General features: G+C 50.0%; 2 protein-coding genes across 2 annotated transcripts; both read right to left on the bottom strand.

Moving 5' to 3' along the window:
• Positions 1–497: 497 nt before the first annotated feature.
• LOC138104453 (endonuclease domain-containing 1 protein-like) lies at positions 498–18,400 on the bottom strand. The gene is made up of 3 exons (XM_069003754.1): positions 18,308–18,400; positions 3,059–3,381; positions 498–1,037 (listed from the first exon to the last, which is right to left on the bottom strand). The coding sequence occupies exons 2-3, from the start codon at positions 3,344–3,346 to the stop codon at positions 498–500; spliced, it is 828 nt and encodes a 275-aa protein (XP_068859855.1). The 5' UTR covers positions 3,347–3,381; positions 18,308–18,400.
• LOC138121150 (endonuclease domain-containing 1 protein-like) lies at positions 12,607–18,382 on the bottom strand. The gene is made up of 3 exons (XM_069034392.1): positions 18,308–18,382; positions 15,941–16,260; positions 12,607–13,921 (listed from the first exon to the last, which is right to left on the bottom strand). The coding sequence occupies exons 2-3, from the start codon at positions 16,223–16,225 to the stop codon at positions 13,382–13,384; spliced, it is 825 nt and encodes a 274-aa protein (XP_068890493.1). The 5' UTR covers positions 16,226–16,260; positions 18,308–18,382; the 3' UTR covers positions 12,607–13,381.
• Positions 18,401–19,338: the final 938 nt, after the last annotated feature.

Below are 19,338 nucleotides of genomic sequence, written 5' to 3'. Positions count from 1 at the left end.
GGCCACAAAGATGTTCCAGGGTCTGGAACACCTCTGCCATGGAGACAGGCTGAGACAGTTGAGGGTGTTCAGCCTTGACAAGAAAGGGCTCTGGGGGAAGTTGGATCCCCTTCCACTACCTGGAAGTTCACCAGTAGATGTGGAGAGGGACTTTGGACAAAGGCATGGAGTGACAGAACAAGAGGGAATAGTTTCACACTGACAGAGAGCAGGGTTAGAGGAGGTGTTAGGGAGAAATTCTGTACTAAGGGGGTGGTGAGGCCCTGTCATGGGGTGATCAAAGAAGCTGTGGCTGCCCCATGCCTGGAAGTGTTCGAGGCCAGGTTGGATGGGGCTTGGAGCAACCTGGTGTAGTGGAAGGTGTCACTGCACCAGGGAAGGGGATGGAACAAGATGATCTTTAAGGTCCCATCAAACACAACCCATTCTGTGATTCTGTGATTCTATGACATGTGGAAAAAGACGCCGAGCCTCTTCCACCCAGGATAGGAGGTTTGTTAGCGGGGACAGGCCTTGTGGAACAGAGAAACCTTTTTCCTCCCATAGAGCTGGGACAAGTTGGCCTCCAGCTGCCCCAGTGTGAGGTTCTGGACCTGGTTCTTGTTGTTCTCAGCAATGACCGCCCAAGTCTTCATGTTGGTGTTGGTCTGACAGCAGGCAGCTGACCAGATGTGACTGGGTTTGTTAACCCTGTTGTTGGCAATGTAGGTGTTCCCAGGCACAGCACCCGTGATGACATAGGTGGTTGTACAGCCCTGGGTTCTCTGGGCCATTGTTTGGTTCTCGTAGTCCTTCCAGGCACCTTTGTTGAGAGAGCTGTTCTGGGGCACTATGTTGGTGAGGGTGAAGGTAGCTGACTTGTTGTTGTTGCCATTTTGATGGCCACTGGGGCTCAAATGGCCACGGTCCAACTCAGTCAGGTTCTTGTAGTCTTGGGTGATAGCCTGACTCTGGCCAATTTGCTGTGGACTGATCTTGTATTGCTTTGTGAGGAACTGCTCTGTTTTCATGTCCCTGGGATAAGTTGGCTGGATCAGCTTGACAGGGAAAGAAGATGAAACAGTGTCAGTACTGAGGATGCATGTAAGGAAACAGATTACCCCAGAGCAGAAGCCTCTGATGGTCAAGATCCCATTTTTTGTGATCTCAGTGTATGAAAATGTATGAATGTGAGAGAAGTCATAGACATGCCCCTCCTGCATGAACACAAAAGCTTTAAGGAGAAAGAAGCTCAGAATCTGACTGCTCTCATTTTGACTTGTGACCTTTGGGATCCAGCCTGCAGCCTGTGCTGGGACAATGGGTGGGTGCATGAGACAAGGAGCACTTTCCACTCCTAGGTTTGAAAGGTGACGTTGGTGAGACACCTTGCCTGGCACATCTGCTTCCCTTTCCTCCTGTCTCCACAGCCCAAATCTGCCCAGGGCTCTCCCTGGAGCCCTTCAGGCCATTCTGTGATTCTGTGATGCTTTGTCTTGTTGCTACAAGAGTTCCCCACTCCTGGAACACCAGAGGTTGCCTCCTCTAACCCCATGCACAGGGAAATGTGTTGGGAAATCAGTTCTGGAGCTGAGGTTTCCTTGAGAGGGCTACAGTTCATTCAAGAATGAAGATTTTTGCTCAGTAAGTAAAAGAAAAATAAAGATCCCAATGTGAATGGAATCTGCAACTGTGGTGCTAAGAATGTGTCTCAGAGGTGATCTGGGCCAGGGAGCATCTTCTGCAGCATCACTGAAAAGAAGTTACAAATGATCAGCCTCTGAGAGGAGCCTGTAATCCCAAAAGAGTCCTGGGCACGCTAACTACTCCAGAAAGGCCTCTGGAGAAAGTGAGTGGAATCAAAGATTTTGCTGGTGTCCTGTGTGCAGGCTCTAGGAGGACAAGGCCCATGCTGGATGGGGCTTGGAGCATGCTGGTCTAGTGGCAGGTGGCCTGGCCCATGCAGGGGAGTTGGATTGAGATGATCTTTAGGGTTCCTTCCAACACAAACCCCTCTATGATTCTATGATTCTACAAAAAGACAGAAGTTTTATCCCTTGCTAAATGTGGAGGCTGCCACATGTGGTGGTGCAAGACCAAGTTATTTGCTCAAGTTGCTATGTGTAATAAGCTGCAATGATTATTTTTTTCTTAAGTTCAAGATCTTTTTGTTCATCTTTAGGGAAATATATTCAGCCTTCCTCTGGAACAGGGCGTATGGCTTCCTTCTCTGGCTCATTTTCACCCACATTGCCTCCTGCTACCCTGTCCTTAGCAATGACAGGAATTTCCTCTTTTTCTCTTCTGCATATGGCCAGGCCTGTTCTACTGAAGTTTGTCTGAAGGCTGCTTGGGAGAGCTGTGTAGCTTGTGGAGTTCTGGCTGTCTGCTGGATCCTTCTGGACCAAGCCTGAGCCAAAGGGGCTCAGGGGTCACTGCCCGTGGATGGAGATCACGCCCTTCTGACTGGACTGACACTGATGCTCCTCACTTTTCACTGCCTGAATCATCACTCCAGAGATCCCCCCAGGGTTAACCTGACCCTCTCATCTCCAGTGCCTGTGCCTGCCGAGGCTTTGTCCCTGGGCCATCTCACCCCATTGTGAGTTTCTCCTCACTCTTCTCACACCACTCACAAAGCCTGTTTGACTCTGCACTGGGAGCAGATCAGCTCTGCCAGGGATGCCAAACAGAGCAGGGCAAAGTGGGGATCAGAGCCCAGCAGGACTCTTGGTCCCTCAAGTTTAGGCTCTCTTGGATGCCTTTTCCCCATCACTTGGTCACTCACCACAGCAGGGCACTGGGAGGGGAATCATTTGACTTTGTAATGCAATGCAATTTGATGATTTTGTCATGTCAATGCTAAAAACTGGGCACCTTTGGGATATGATTCATCCTCCTGCTGATTCATCAGAGGAACCATGTGGTGCAGGTCTTTGAAGGTAAATGGGAAGAATCCCATCCAGTGTGTCCATTTGCATGTGTGTAGGGAAGCAGGAGGAAATAGAAATGTTGGGTCAAATGCTGTGGTTTTTCAATTAGTGATTGGAGAGTGATGTGCTGAAAGAGAGACACTTACCTGGGGCTCAACAAACCAGGACAATTGAGGTCTCTTGCCAGATCCAGGCTGGTAGATGTAAGCAGAGTACACGGGAATGCGCCGTGTTTTGTCATACAGTGTAGCAAAACAAGACTGGTTGTTGTAGCGCTGGCAGATCCAGGCTGGGTTTGCTGGCTCCAGGGCTTTATTTGGGGTGAAGCCTTTATAGAAAAACTTAGGGCAGCTTGCAAAGGATTTCACCACCTTGCTGTGTCCCAGCCAGAGGCAGCTGGCCAACACCTGCAGCAGCAGCAGCCGGCGCAGCATCGTGGGAGGATTTCAAGGGAAGGGCTCGTGCTCCCCTGGAAGGCAAATGCAGAGGGACACTCAGCTTGGAGAGAGCTGGTCATGGCCTGGAGCCTTTTTGTGCAGGGGGACAGAGCTGGCAGAAGAGGAGACTGTGAGAGACCAGGAAAGGAGTAACTTCTGTCCTCCTGGCTATGGAGAATCACCAGGGCAATAAGGGTGAAATATAAAACAGGGTTAAGGGGCCCAGCGGAGGCAGCTGTGGGAGAGCTCAGCCTGTATGAGAAAGGATCCAAACCCACCACGAGTGCAATCAGCTCTCACAGCAAAGTTGTCGTGGAACTGAGGCACAGCTTTGGGACAAGGTCACCTTTTCCCACCTCCCTCCTGCTCTGAGCACCTTTGCACAGCAGACACCTGCAGCTGGGCACGGATTCTGCTCAGCCCTCTGCAATGCTGAGCTGGGCTTTAGTCTCCTGGGGCATTGGGCAGGAAAAGAACAGCGATGCTGCACTTCCTACATGTCTCTGGCCCCACCCAGGTTCACACAGATGTGCAGCTCTGCCACTCAGACCCAATCCTGAGCCCCAAATGGTCCACCTGGGGTCCTGCCTCTCAGCTGACATTGGGCAATGGGTGTCCTGCTGCTCAACTTGCATTTCCACATTATCCAGCCCCAGACTCTGAACTTGCAGGCGCATGGAGAGACAAAAGGAAGGTGCCAAGCAGATGGTAGCAGCAGGCACGAGGGATAACACCTCTATCTTATCAGCACAATGGCTGCTGCAATGCAAGCACCGAGGGACACCTCTTGCCGTGGCTGCATGGGATTCCTGCTGATGCCCATCTTCAGCTTTGCTGATTGATTTTCCTGTACAGTCAAAGGCACCGTTGCAGCAATTTCTATTTCTTGGACAGCCACCTGTCCTGTCTTGTCTTGCTCACTGCTGACATGATTTTCAGCAGTCAGTAAGATCATTCCTTTAGGAGAAAACTTCTGAAAAGCTCCCTGTGATGCTGGCAGCCAAGCAAGGGGCTTTGTCTCCTTTCAGAGGCAGCACAGGCTTTGGGATAGCAGGGATGCTTCCATTTGCATTGCCAGACACTCAGTGGAATGATTTAACATCAGCAGCATTTGGAATAAGGCAGGCAGGACAGGCAGCTAAAAGGGTTCCTGGGAGAGAAATCTGCCACAGCCTCTAAAACACAAAGCCCACCTTTGGCTGGGAAGGGTCTGAGCTGAGGACTGATGAAGTCCTTACAAGTCACCTTGCACATTTGCTCTTATTCTTCTCCCTGGCCCTCATCTCTCCATTTCCATTGCATTCAGGATGTTAAGCTACACACAGCCCTGCTCTGAGCCAAGACATCTGGTCCTTTTCTCTTTACCAGCCCTGGATCAGGAACGTGCTGACCAATGAGCTGGAAACTGAGAACTGGAACCACAGGTGGTGACTTTTTACAGTGCTGTGCAGAGCACAGCCACATCTGCCCCAGATTAAGCAGAGAAGTGTCTGAAAAGTCCTTTTGCATGACCCCCTGCACAAGATTAAAATATACCTAACTAATGCAAGATCTAGCTTAATAGATACATAGCAACTGACCTACCTCTGTGGGAAAGAGTGGCACAGGACTCTGCTCGCAGCCCCAAAGTGGCAGTGGACTCTCAAATGCCTCTGCTGCAGTCTGAGACTGGCTGGTTTTATAGGATTTCCAAGGAGGCTTTCGCAACACCTTGCGTGGGGTTTTGGTACTCAATGTCCTTCTCCACCCTTCCTAATCAAACGTTGGATGTCAAATTTGCAGTTGACTTGGCTTGAGTTTCTATATCAAGAATGTAATTGATCAAATGTAGGGCAATGTAAACTCTGTTGTGATTGTAGTACTGGAGAGAGGGGATGTGCCAGTTTGGACAAATTTGGAGGAAAATATCCTCTGTTAGAAAGCAGGTTACAACCAGCTCTCTCCCACCAGGTTTGGGAAAAAAAAGAATTTTTTTCCTCGGAGGGAACTGAAAGAGATAAAAACTATTTATTTAACAAACACCCAGGAGAAGGATAATGCTAAAAAATAAAACCTCTCGCAGTGGAGAGAAAACCTGGGAAGATTTTAGAGTCCTTCTGTAGGTATGGTCTCTCCCCTCCTCCTCAGAGCTGGGTCGTGGACCCACCTCAGGGGCCTCCACCTCTCCCGAGGTGTTCAGATGTTGAAACAGTCCAAAAAAAGAAGAAGGAAAAAAAAAAAGTCCCAGGAAAATGAAATTTCAACTCTCCGTCTCCCTCTGGAGAAAAAGTTTGAAAGCTGGCTGGAAAGCAAGCAGTGTGCTTCCTCCCCTCTTGCTGCTGCTAGAAGCAGAAGAGACTGTATCTCTGTGTCCTTGAAACAACACTGCAAACTACTTTGAAAATTTTGCTTGTTTTTTTTCTCTCTCCCCTCTCAGGCTCAGTTTACAGGCATAGAAAGGCACAAAATTAACTTCTGGGCATAGAGCAGGGAGTGGATACAACATCATAAAGTCACCCCAAGACAGGGGATTTTGAAGTGATTAAGTTGATTCTTTTCTCTGCTGGGCTTCCTAAGTGTTTCAAAGGCTTGCTGTGGAGGGCAGGGCATTTCTGGGTACTGGCCAGGGGTAAAGGTCCTGGGAAGAGCCTGGGAAGTTGATAGAGGTGGGACTGATGGGGGTGGTCAAGCAGCCCACGGTTCCAGAGCGTGGAAAGCGGGGGCAGTGGGCATGGGATGAGCAGTGGTGAGGAAGAGTGTGGTCTCAAGGCCCAGCAGGTGTGCAGAGGTGGGTGGGCGAGTCAGAGGGAGCCCCTGAGGCACAGCAGAGGTGGCTGCAGAGGTGCCTCAGCCTGAAATCGCACTGATGCTTTCAGCCCTTGAGGGGCTGTGTCAGCATTTGATCCCAGGAGAAAAAATCCATCCAGGCAGAGGACCTGGGAGCGCAGGAGCTGTCCAGCAAAGGGGGCGAGAGTGCTGTCCTCACTTGGTTATCCTCAAAAGCAAACTCTTCTCCTGGTTGTCTGTGCAGCCCAGCTGGCACAAGGCAGGGCTCTTGCTGCTCTGCCCATGGCAGCTGGAGACAACAGGAGCAGAATTCCATGGTGCTTCCGGGCAGTGCCCCATGTCTGCGCTGGGATCTGTTTCCCTGTTCCCAGGTATCCAGAGGCCCTGGAGCTGCCCCTGGGGAAGGGGCCTGGCCTCTGTCTGCTGGCCCAGGTGGGTGCAGCTGTTGCCCAGGATCCTGCAGCACATCATCCAGTCCCCCATGGGCTCTCCATACCTCAGGGCAGCTGCAGTGGCCCAGGGTGCATCTCTTTATGCAGCTGAGGCAGGCCTGGAGCTCTGCTGGCTGCGGTCAGAGCTGGGACATCACCACACCTGGAGACACCTGCATGGGGCTGCCTCACTCTGCACCTCAAGTACCACTTAAGTACCTCTGGAGCTTGTTGCTCCACGCTCTGATGATGAGGGAGATGAGCTTTCAGGAGAGCACTTAGAACCATGACAGGTGCACAGCAGAGCTGTGACCAGAACCCAAGGATTTTTTGAAAAGCTGGGATTCAAACAAAGGCAGCAAAAGCCATATTGTCCTCCCCAGAGCGTGATAGGCTCTGAGCAGTCTATTTAGTGCAGCTGGAAGGCCAGACCCCTTCCTCTGAGCACAGCACAGTGCAGATGGCACTTCTGGTAGCCCAGCTTGCTCACGTGCAGCAAGTTGATGTGTCTGTATTGAGAGGTGTAAATTCTCCTGGGCCTGGCCACCCATTGCTCTGCCTGTAAATGCAAAGCTGTCTGCACATAAGCCCCGTTTGCAGATGTAAGAGAAGTGAACTTTTGAGTAGATGGAAGCCCTTAAAGATTCTGTGGTGTGCTTGTCTTTCTGAGCTGTTTCAGCTGTTTGGCTACTTGTTTCAAATCAGCCTGCAGCAAAATCTGCCAGCGGAACAGATAACACAAAAAACACACTAGACAACATTTTAATGCAGGAAATCACCACATCTTAAATCTATACATTTAGTAGCATCTTAACAATGTTTTTGTCTTACAGTTTCCACCCAGTGTTTTCTCTCCTTTCCAGATGAGGAATGAGTGCTAGTTCAAACTTGTTTTCACTATGCCCATAAGAAAGAGAATTTGCCTTAAGAGTAAAATTTAGGACTCTCTTTTTTTTTCTCTTTTTGTCATTCTGAAGTACTAAATCCATTCATATCATATGTGTACAGAGGAGGAGATAATGCATTAGATGACACCACCTCAGAAAAAAATCATCCATGGAGCTTAGAATTATCACTTGAAACTGTGTGGAAAACTGCAGTACAAAATGACAAGTACTTTTTTTTAAATGAAAGGATGGTAGGACACAGGGATGCAGCCTGGAGGTCTGTGTGCTCTTTGGGCTTCTCTTCTCTTCTCTTCTCTTCTCTTCTCTTCTCTTCTCTTCTCTTCTCTTCTCTTCTCTTCTCTTCTCTTCTCTTCTCTTCTCTTCTCTTCTCTTCTCTTCTCTTCTCTTCTCTCTTCTCTTCTCTTCTCTTCTCTTCTCTTCTCTTCTCTTCTCTTCTCTTCTCTTCTCTTCTCTTCTCTTCTCTTCTCTTCTCTTCTCTTCTCTTCTCTTCTCTTCTCTTCTCTTCTCTTCTCTTCTCTTCTCTTCTCTTCTCTTCTCTTCTCTTCTCTTCCATAAGCTTGGACAAGCTGCTTTGCATTTTCCTGCTTCATTTCTCCTGTCAGAGATCTGTGTGTTTCACTTGCTGATGGCAAAGCACTTCAAAATCTTGAGTTAGTATTATCATGGACTTCTCTAAGCTTGCTTCAAATCCATTTCCTCCTCACTTATGCCCTCCTAAAGACAAGAATAAATGGAAATTTCTTTTTTTTTTTCTAAATGCTATGGATTGACTGACATTCTGCAGCTGCTCATGGCAGGATTTAACTGGTCCCTTCTGTTTTCTGAGCATCCGCTGAGCAGCTCCAAATCCAGAGTCCTGTTGGGTACATAGTGTCTCTAATTCTCTTAGGGCCATGGTCTGCCAAGAGGTGTTTCCTTCCTCATTGTAATCAGCAGCCTGGAGTTTCCCAACGTCCTGGTGTAAGAGACCTTCACAGGCTGATCTTCCACAGAAATCAGCCAGAGCCTGGAGCATCGTGTGTGGGTGGCTGTCCTGGGTGATGCTGGAAACTCAGTTTGCATCTCCCAAAAGCACTGCCAGGGTATCAATGTTCTCTGCAGCATCCTTGGGTGTGTGGCACAGGACTTGGGCAGCAGCGTTCCTGAGCACCTCCTCACATCCTGTCCCTCGGAGGTGCCTGGCTGATGTTCCTGTGCCAAAGTGCTGTTGCCCAGCACCAAGGGACATTTTGCCCAGGTGCAGCAAGTGAGAACCTCAGTGCAGGGAGTGTGACCTCACAGGAGTCCACCCAGATAGACAGGAGATAAGTAGTTCCTCAGAAATCAAAGGAGGTGTAACCTTACAATGTAACCTTATAAAACTTGCCTGACAAGAAAGTTTGGCTCCTGGATGGACCAAAGGAGCTTTGCCCAGCTGCTCTTTCAAGCAGAGGCCAGAAGATGCCACTGTCTTGATTCTCCTGTTTCCTTGTCTTTTGGGACAGCACATGGCAGTCCACAGAACCTGAACCCTTGGTGTTGCTGGAAAAGGACTGAGCAAGCTGCATGATCCAAGACGTGGCAGTGACGTGAGTTTAGCTCCCAGCATCTCCTCACAGCTCCCAGCAAAAATCATTTTTCCCTAGTGTCTAAAATCCCAGTGACACACTGGAGCCCAGAGCTCTTCCCAAAGATGGACAGACCCAGAGCAAACTGCAAAATCACCCTGCATCCCATGTCAGTGCAGCTGCATCTTGCCAGGGGACAGAGGTGCTTCCCACCCCACTGTGGGCATGGACCAGCTCTGGGCCCAGCAAAGGGCTGTATCCCTATTCCCCATTCACAGCAGGGCCAGCAGAAAGCAGAGGCAATCCCAGATGAAAGGTGCCTGGCAGGATGCTTGAGGAGCTGGGGCAGCCCTCTGCTCTGCTCCAAGCTGGGCTGCTGTGAGAAACACAGAATCATTTATGTTGGAAAAGGCCTCTGAGTTCATCGAGTCCAACCTTTGACCCATCACCACCTGGCCAAGTGCACCATGGCACTGAATGCCACATCCAGTCTCCAGGGATGGGGATTCCACCACCTCCCCATACCGTGCATTCCAATGCTGAATCACCCTTTGTGTGACAAAACTCCTCCTGATGTCCCACCAGAACCTCCCCTGGTGCAGGTTGATGCCTTGTCCTCTCATCCTCTCGCTTGTTGCCTGGGAGAAAATGCCAACCACCATCTGGCTACACCCCCTTTTCAGGGAGCTATAGAGAGAAATAATCTCTCAGAGCCCCCTGTTCTCCAGGCTAACGACCCCAGCAGCCTCAGCTGCTCCTCACAGGCCTTGCCCTCCAGGGCCTTCTCCAGCCTCGTGGCCTTTCTCTGCAGTGCCCGCAGAGGTGGCCTTGGCCCGTCGATCCAGCCTGTCCAGGTCCCTCTGCAGAGCCTTCCTACCCTCCAGCAGGTTGAGATTCTCACTAAACTTGACATCATCCATGATCTTACTGAGGGTTCACTCCATCCCCTCAGCCAGATCATCAGTAAAGATGTTAAATGGGACTAGGTCCAACGCTGATCCCGGGGGACACCGCTTGTGGCCGGATGCCAGCTGGATGTGGCACCGTTCACCAACACTCTCTTGGCCTGGACATTCAGACAGTTCTTCACCCAGCTGAGAGTGCACCCGTGCAAGCCCTGGGCTGACAGCATTTCCAGGAGAATGCTGTGGGAGACCGTTCAAAAGGCTTTGTTGAAGTCCAGGTAGACACTTCCCCAGCCTCCCCCTCATCCACTGGGCCAGTCATCTGGCCATCAAAGGAGATCAGGTTGCTTAGGCAGGACCTGCCTTTCCTAAACTCCTCCCGGCTGGGTCTGATGCTTTGGTTATCCTGTGTGTGCCGTGTGCTCACACTCAGGACAATCTGCTCCCTAACCCTTCTGTGAAACGAGGTCAGGTGGACACACCTGTAGTTCCCCATGTTCTCCTTCCAGCACTTCTTGTGAATGGATGTCACAATGCCTGGCCAAACTCCAGGCATAGGGGACCTCCCCAGTTACCCGGCCCTGATCAGGACTGATGGAAAGCAGCACTCCTCGTACACAAAACAAGGCAGAATCCAAGCTGATCCTTTTCTCTGTTGGGCTTCCCATGTATTTCACAAGCTTGCTGTGGATGGCAGGGCATTTCTGATTACTGCCAGGGCTAAAGGTCCTGGGAAGAACCTGTGAAGTTGACAGAGGTAGGACTGATGGGGTTGGTGTGTTGGTTTTGCACAGCCTGGTTTTTGATAGTGGGGTGGCTACAGAAGTGGCTTCTGTGAGAAGCTGCTAGAAGCTTCCACTGTCTCCGACAGCCAATCCCTGGTGGCTCTGAAGATGGACATGCTACCATGGCCCGAAGCTGGGCCAATTAGAGATGTTGGTAATACCTCTGTGATAACATTTTTAAGACAAAAATCAAAACAAAGTGGGGCATGTAGTTTTAATTCCAGCCAGAGAAGAGGAGGAGGAGGTGAGAACATGAGGGAAAACAACACGGCAACACCAAGGTCAGTAGAGAAGGAGGGGGAGGAGGTGCTCCAAGAACAAGAGCCAAGATTCCTCTGCCGGCCATGGTGAGGACCATGTGAAGCAGCTGTGCCCCTGCAGCCCCCGGGGATCCACGGGGGCTGCAGAGATCCACCCACAGCCCCTGGGGGAGGTGTCCATGCCAGAGCAGGTGGATGCCAGGAGGAAGCTGTGATCCAGTGGGAGACCTGGTGGAGAGAGGGGGCCCTGCTGCCAGGCTGGAGCAACCTGGCCTTGGAGGACTGCACCCCATGGAAGAGTGACCCACGGCAAGCAGTTTTGGGAGGACTGTGTGCCTGTGGGAGGGGCCCACGCTGCAGCAGGTTTGGCAGAACTGCTGCTAGTGAGAGTGGAGCCACGCTGGGGAAGTTCACAGAGAACTGTCTCCTGTGGGAGGGATCCCACAGTCTCACAGGGAAGGACTCCTGTCCCTGAGCAGTGGAAGAAAATCTTGGGTGATGAACTGACCAAACCCCCAGACCTCTGTCCCCCTGAGCTGTCGATGGGAAGAAGGGAGGGGTTGGGAGAAGAAAAGGTGTGTTTAAGGGCTTACTTTACTTCCCATTATCCTCCTCTGATTTTGTTGGTAATAAACTCACTTTTTTCTGTCAGCTGAGCCTGTTTTGCCCTTGGAGTGTTTTCTCCTTCTCCTTAACTCATGAACCCTTTGTTAATTTTTCTCTCCTCTGTCCAGCTGTGGCAGGGGACAGTGAGTGAGCTGCCTTCATGGGTGCCTGGCATTTGGCCAGTGTCAAACCACGACAGTTGGTCAAGCAGCCCGTGGTTCCAGAGCGCGGAAAGCAGGGGCAGTGGGCATGGGATGAGCAGTGGTGAGGATGAGTGTGGTCTCAAGGCCCAGCAGGTGTGCAGAGGTGGGTGAGTGAGTCAGAGGGAGCCCCTGAGGTACAGCAGAGGTGTTTGCTGAGAAGAAGTAACTGGAGTCTGATGCTGACACTTGTGTGGATGTTATGGCATCCTCTGATGGCACTTAAACAGCCAATGTCCTGCAAGGATGCTCTGGGCATTGTGCCACCAGAACCAATGTTTTAGTGCAGCCCCCAAAGAGGTTGGTCCTGGCTGAGCAATGAGACCCAGCAGGAGGATGAACAACAGCTCCTGAGCTGAGAATGCAGGCTCAAGCTGGCAGCTCTGGAAGTGACGCAGCTTGTGTGAGCTCTTGGCACCGTGGCCCACTTTGTTCATGCCCATTCACAGGAGGATAACTGGTGTCTGATGCTGACACTTGTGTGGGTGTTATGGCATCCTCAGATTGCATTTGGACACCCAGTGTCCTGCAGGGATGCTCTGGGCATTGTGACATCAGTGCTGGTGGTGGAAATTTCAGTAAGAAGCAATTTGTGGTTTATATATGAGCTGACCCTGGAATCCAGCACTGCAGCAAATGACTTTTATTGTAAGCTCTTGCAAACTAAATGATCTGGCATACACTGATTTTTTACAACCATTGAATACATTTCCCCAAATCAGTTTCCCATAAATCTGCAGATAAGCTTCAGAAGCAGAGCAGAGAATGAAGGTATCCAAGGAGTGCATCATAGGAATTTAGCTTTGGCTGCTCAAAGCATCCTGGATATCTGATGGCAAAGCCTGCCTGTCTGATACTTTAGCTGTTGCTCTCAAGGTGCAGTTTCAAAGCAAGCAAACAAAACCATGTCCCAGAATCACATAATCACATGATCTCATAAATACTGCCCACCTCTTTGTGCCTTTGAACGGAGGAGGAGGTGCCATGAGGGGCAGAGATGGAAACACACCAGAGAAGGAAGCAGCACAGATACTGCACAGGACATTTGTCCCCCTCTACTCTGCTCTGGTGAGACCCCACCTGCAGTGCTGTCTCCAGCTCTGGGGCCCACAACACAAGAAGAATACAAAGCTGCTGGAGTGGAGTCCAGTGGAGGCCATGAGGATGCTCTGAGGGCTGAAGCACCTCTGCTCTGGAGAGAGCTGTAGGTGTTCATCCTGGAGAAGACTCCTGGGAGTCCAGTACCTAAAGGATCTCTGAGAGAGCTTGAGAGGGACTTTGGACAAGGGTAAAAACTTACAGGACAAGAGGGAATAGTTTCGCACTGATGGAGGGCAGGGTTAGACGGGATATTATAAAGAAGTAAATTACCATGAGCAGGCTATGGTATGAGCAAAAGTTCCCCAGAGACATTTTGGCTGCCCCATGCCTGGCAGCATTCAAGGCCAGGCTGGAAAGGGCTTGGAACAACCTGGTCTAGGGGAAGGTGTCCCTGGCTGTGGCAGGCAGGTCAGAACAAGATGATCTTTAAGGTCCCATCAAACCCAAGCCATTCTGTGATTCTGTGATTCTATGACATGTGGAAAAAGACACCGAGCCTTTTCCATCAAGGATGTGAGGTTTGTTAGCGGGGACAGGCACTGTGAAACAGAGTAACCTGATTCCCTCCATAGAGCTTGGTCAACTCAGCCTCCAGCTGCCCCAGTGTGAGGAGCGGGAACTTGTCGTTCTTGTCGTTTTCAGCAATGACCCCCCACGCCTTCACTGGCTCTGTGTTCTCCAGACAGCAGGCAGCTGACCAGATGTGGCTGGGTATATTAACCCTGTTTTTGGCCATGGTGTTCCCAGGCACAGCACCCGTGATGACGTAGGTGGTTGTACAGCCCCTGCTCTCTGCGGCCATTGTTCTAAACTCGTAGATGTTCCAGGCGCCCTTGTTGAGGCTGCTGTCCTGGGGCACTATGTTGGTGAGGGTGAAAGTAGCCGCCTTGTTGATATAACTGTTTTGATGGCCACTGGGGCTCAAATGGCCAGCGTCCAAACCAATCAGGTTGTCGTAGTCTTGGAGGACAGCCTGGTTCTTTTCGATATCCTCCATGGTGAACCCTTTTTGAAGGAGGGTTTGCTCTGTTTCCATCTCCTTGAGATTATTATTCCCTATCAGCTTGACAGGGAAAGAGGAAGAGGTGTTAGAATGGGGAATGGGAGTAATGCAGCAGATTACCCCAGAGCAGAAGCCTCTGATGGTCAAGATCCCATTTTTTGTGATCTCAGTGTATGAAAATGTATGAATGTGAGCGAAATAATAGACATGCCCCTCCTGCATGAACACAAAAGCTTTAAAGAGAAAGAAGCTCAGAATCTGACTGCTCTCATTTTGACTTGTGACCTTTGGGATCCAGCCTGCAGCCTGTGCTGGGACAATGGGTGGGTGCATGAGACAAGGAGCACTTTCCACTCCTAGGTTTGAAAGGTGACGTTGGTGAGACACCTTGCCTGGCACATCTGCTTCCCTTTCCTCCTGTCTCCACAGCCCAAATCTGCCCAGGGCTCTCCCTGGAGCCCCTCAGCCCATTCTGTGATTCTGTGATGCTTTGTCTTGTTGCTACAAGTGTTCCCCACTCCTGGAACACCAGAGGTTGCCTCCTCTAACCCCATGCACAGGGAAATGTGTTGGGAAATCAGTTCTGGAGCTGAGGTTTCCTTGGGAGGGCTACAGTTCATTCAAGGATGAAGATTTTTGCTCAGTAAGTAAAAGAAAAATGAAGATCCCAATGTGAATGGAATCTGCAACTGTGGTGCTAAGAATGTGTCTCAGAGGTGATCTGGGCCAGGGAGCATCTTCTGCAGCATCACTGAAAAGAAGTTACAAATGATCAGCCTCTGAGAGGAGCCTGTAATCCCAAAAGAGTCCTGGGCACGCTAACTACTCCAGAAAGGCCTCTGGAGAAAGTGAGTGGAATCAAAGATTTTGCTGGTGTCCTGTGTGCAGGCTCTAGGAGGACAAGGCCCATGCTGGATGGGGCTTGGAGCATGCTGGTCTAGTGGCAGGTGGCCTGGCCCATGCAGGGGAGTTGGATTGAGATGATCTTTAGGGTTCCTTCCAACACAAACCCCTCTATGATTCTATGATTCTACAAAAAGACAGAAGTTTTATCCCTTGCTAAATGTGGAGGCTGCCACATGTGGTGGTGCAAGACCAAGTTGTTTGCTCAAGTTGCTATGTGTAATAGGCTGCAATGATTATTCTTTTCATAAGTTCAAGATCTTTTTGTTCATCTTTAGGGAAACATATTCAGCCTTCCTCTGGAACTGGGCATAATGCTCTGGCACATTTTCACTGAAAAATCTCCTGCTACCCTGCCCGTAGAAAGGTCCTGAATTTCCTGTTTTTCTGTTCCTTAATTTGCTTGGCCTGTTCTACTGAAAGTCTGATGGACATTTGTGAGGGCTCTGTAGCTTGTGGAGTTCTGGCTGTCTGCTGGATCCTTCTGGACCAAGCCTGAGCCAAAGGGGCTCAGGGGTCACTGCCCGTGGATGGAGATCACGCCCTTCTGACTGGACTGACACTGATGCTCCTCACTTTTCACTGCCTGAATCATCACTCCAGAGATCCCCCCAGGGTTAACCTGACCCTGTCATCTCCAGTGCCTGTGCCTGCCGAGGCTTTGTCCCTGGGCCATCTCACCCCATTGTGAGTTTCTCCTCACTCTTCTCACACCACTCACAAAGCCCGTTTGACTCTGCACTGGGAGCAGATCAGCTCTGCCAGGGATGCCAAACAGAGCAGGGCAAAGTGGGGATCAGAGCCCAGCAGGACTCTTGGTCCCTGAAGTTTAGGCTCTCTTGGATGCCTTTTCCCCATCACTTGGTCACTCCCCACAGCAGGGCACTGGGAGGGGAATCATTTGACTTTGTAATGCAATGCAATTTGATGTTTTTGTCAGGTCAATGCTAAAAACTGGGCACCTTTGGGATATGATTCATCTCATCCTCCTGCTGATGTCTCAGATGCATCAGAGGAACCATGTGGTGCAGATGTTTGAAGGTAAATGAGGAGAATCCCATCCAGTGTGTCCATTTGCATGTGTGTGGGTGTGGGAGGAAATGGAAATGTTGGTTTAAATGCTGTAGTTTTTCAATTAGCTATTGGAGAGTGATGTGTTGTAAGAGAAACACTTACCTGGGGCTCAACAAACCACCATTTAGGTCTTGGGGAAGATCCAGGCTGGTAGATGTAAGCAGAGTACACGGGAATGCGCCGTGTTTTGTCATACAATGTGGCAAAATGATACTGGTTGTTGTAGCGCTGGCAGATCCAGGCTGGGTTTGCTGGCTCCAGGGCTTTATTTGGGGTGAACCCTTCATAGAAAAACCTAGAACAACTTGCAAAGTCATTGAAGACCTCGCTGTGTCCCAGCCAGAGGCAGCTGGCCAACACCTGCAGCAGCAGCAGCCGGCGCAGCATCGTGGGAGGATTTCAAGCGAAGGGCTCGTGCTCCCCTGGAAGGCAAATGCAGAGGGACACTCAGCTTGGAGAGAGCTGGTCATGGCCTGGAGCCTTTTTGTGCAGGGGGACAGAGCTGGCAGAAGAGGAGACTGTGAGAGACCAGGAAAGGAGTAACTTCTGTCCTCCTGGCTATGGAGAATCACCAGGGCAATAAGGGTGAAATATAAAACAGGGTTAAGGAGCCCAGAGGAGGCAGCTGTGGGAGAGCTCAGCCTGTATGAGAAAGGATCCAAACCCACCACGAGTGCAATCAGCTCTCACAGCAAAGTTGTCGTGGAACTGAGGCACAGCTTTGGGACAAGGTCACCTTTTCCCACCTCCCTCCTGCTCTGAGCACCTTTGCACAGCAGACACCTGCAGCTGGGCACGGATTCTGCTCAGCCCTCTGCAATGCTGAGCTGGGCTTTAGTCTCCTGGGGCATTGGGCAGGAAAAGAACAGCGATGCTGCACTTCCTACATGTCTCTGGCCCCACCCAGGTTCACACAGATGTGCAGCTCTGCCACTCAGACCCAATCCTGAGCCCCAGATGGTCCACCTGGGGTCCTGCCTCTCAGCTGACATTGGGCAATGGGTGTCCTGCTGCTCAACTTGCATTTCCACATTATCCAGCCCCAGACTCTGAACTTGCAGACGCATGGAGAGACAAAAGGAAGGTGCCAAGCAGATGGTAGCAGCAGGCACGAGGGATAACACCTCTATCTTATCAGCACAATGGCTGCTGCAATGCAAGCACCGAGGGACACCTCTTGCCGTGGCTGCATGGGATTCCTGCTGATGCCCATCTTCAGCTTTGCTGATTGATTTTCCTGTACAGTCAAAGGCACCGTTGCAGCAATTTCTATTTCTTGGACAGCCACCTGTCCTGTCTTGTCTTTCTCACTGCTGACATTATTTTCAGCAGTCAGTAAGATCATTCCTTTAGGAGAAAACTTCTGAAAAGCTCCCTGTGATGCTGGCAGCCAAGCAAGGGGCTTTGTCTCCTTTCAGAGGCAGCACAGGCTTTGGGATAGCAGGGATGCTTCCATTTGCATTGCCAGACACTCAGTGGAATGATTTAACATCAGCAGCATTTGGAATAAGGCAGGCAGGACAGGCAGCTAAAAGGGTTCCTGGGAGAGAAATCTGCCACAGCCTCTAAAACACAAAGCCCACCTTTGGCTGGGAAGGGTCTGAGCTGAGGACTGATGAAGTCCTTACAAGTCACCTTGCACATTTGCTCTTATTCTTCTCCCTGGCCCTCATCTCTCCATTTCCATTGCATTCAGGATGTTAAGCTACACACAGCCCTGCTCTGAGCCAAGACATCTGGTCCTTTTCTCTTTACCAGCCCTGGATCAGGAACGTGCTGAATGAGCTGGAAACTGAGAACTGGAACCACAGGTGGTGACTTTTTACAGTGCTGTGCAGAGCACAGCCACATCTGCCCCAGATTAAGCAGAGAAGCGTCTGAAAAGTCCTTTTGCATGACCCTCTGCACAAGATTAAAATATACCTAACTAATGCAAGATCTAGCTTAATAGATACATAGCAACTGACCTACCTCTGTGGGAAAGAGTGGCACAGGACTCTGCTCGCAGCCCCAAAGTGGCAGTGGACTCTCAAATGCCTCTGCTGCAGTCTGAGGCTCTTTGGGTTTATACGATCTCCAGGAAAAGAGATTGTTAGCTTTCCCAAACAGGGCTTAGAGTGGATTTTTCCAGAAGTTCAGATACCACCTCTGTTTATCCAGAGGTTTTTTGCAAGGTCATGGATGGGGTTTTGGTACTCAATAATCTCCCCCAGCCTTCTTATTCAACACCTTGATATTAATTTTCAGGTGATCTGTCTTGAGTTTCTTTCCCAAATCATTCCTTCTGTCCTTGCCCTCCTGACTGACAGAAAATACTAAAATGCTGCAAAATTCAGTGTATGCATAAACTCTGATTGCTCCTTAGAGCTCAGCAACTCCAGCCTAGGCTTTGTCTATATATATTTACTCCAAAGCTCAGGAAAGACTTTGAATATTGGAGTCGATGCTGAGGAAGGAGCAAGAGCTTACCTTGAAGCAGAGTCTCAGAGCAGGCAGCTGAACCGTTCCTTCCCTCTTCTCCCTGGAGAAAGGACTGTTTGAATCCTCAGGAGTGCCACTGCAATATATACCCAGTCATAAATGTGCCCCTCCTTATAAACGGGGAATTCCACAGAAAAGAGAAGCTTTGTATTTTTATTCAGGAAGTTTGTTCATCCATACGCTGATATGGGTTGACCTTTGTTTGTTACAGTTTCCTCAGAATTTCTCCAAAATTTGCTGACTTGCAGCATGGTATATTAGGATCACTTAAATATATCTGCCCAGTTATACATTTGCCCCTTCTTACTAACAGGGTATTTCACAGAAAAGAGAAGTTTTCTATTTTGATTCAGGGGAGTTTGTTCATGCCCACCCTGAAATGGGTTGACTGTTGTTTGTTATAGACTTCTCAGAATTTCTCCCAAATTTGCTGACCTGCAGCATGATATGTCAGGACCAGTTAACAGGGTCAGTTGACTTCTTTGTTCACTTCATCAATCCCACCAGCTGCACCTGCTGCTGCTGCAGCACCTACACGTGTTTCTGTTCCCAAAAGAACATCTCTGGTGACATTAGGTCGACTGGCCTGTCTCTAAGTACACTCAGATATTCACAGCCTGCTCTTCTGCAGCCTCACATAACATCATTCATATGGCCAGGCTACGTATATTCTCTTGCCTGATTGCCATGGCTTTGTAACAGCTTCATACTAGCAGCCTGGGAAAGAGAAGGCTCTGGGGATACCTAAGAGCACCTGCCAGTACTTTAAGAGTCTACAGGAGAGCTGGAGAGAGACTTCGGACAAGGGCATGGAGTTGATAGGTGTGTTGGTTTCAGCTGAGGTAGAGTTAATTTTCTTGACAGTGGTAGGTGTGGGGCTCTGTTTTGGAGTTGTACTGAGCCCAGAGTTGATAACACAGGGATGTTTTTGTTATTGCTGAGCAGAGCTTTCACAGCGCTTTCTGCTTTTTGTACTGCCACACTGGCAAGGAGGATGGGGGTGCTTGGGAGGAGACACA

This window comes from Aphelocoma coerulescens, chromosome 1A, assembly GCF_041296385.1.
Source record: "Aphelocoma coerulescens isolate FSJ_1873_10779 chromosome 1A, UR_Acoe_1.0, whole genome shotgun sequence".
In the NCBI taxonomy this organism is placed as follows: Eukaryota; Metazoa; Chordata; class Aves; order Passeriformes; family Corvidae; genus Aphelocoma; species Aphelocoma coerulescens.
This window is presented reverse-complemented; position numbering and strand designations above follow the sequence as displayed.

Excerpts from the sequence above, each read along its gene's own strand:
- LOC138121150 (XM_069034392.1), bottom strand. The coding sequence starts at position 16,225 with ATGCTGCGCCGGCTGCTGCTGCTGCAGGTGTTGGCCAGCTGCCTCTGG. Across the intron at positions 13,922-15,940 it reads GGTGGTTTGTTGAGCCCCAG|CTGATAGGGAATAATAATCT; the intron begins GTAAGTGTTTCT and ends TTCCCTGTCAAG.
- LOC138104453 (XM_069003754.1), bottom strand. The coding sequence starts at position 3,346 with ATGCTGCGCCGGCTGCTGCTGCTGCAGGTGTTGGCCAGCTGCCTCTGG. Across the intron at positions 1,038-3,058 it reads CCTGGTTTGTTGAGCCCCAG|CTGATCCAGCCAACTTATCC; the intron begins GTAAGTGTCTCT and ends TTCCCTGTCAAG.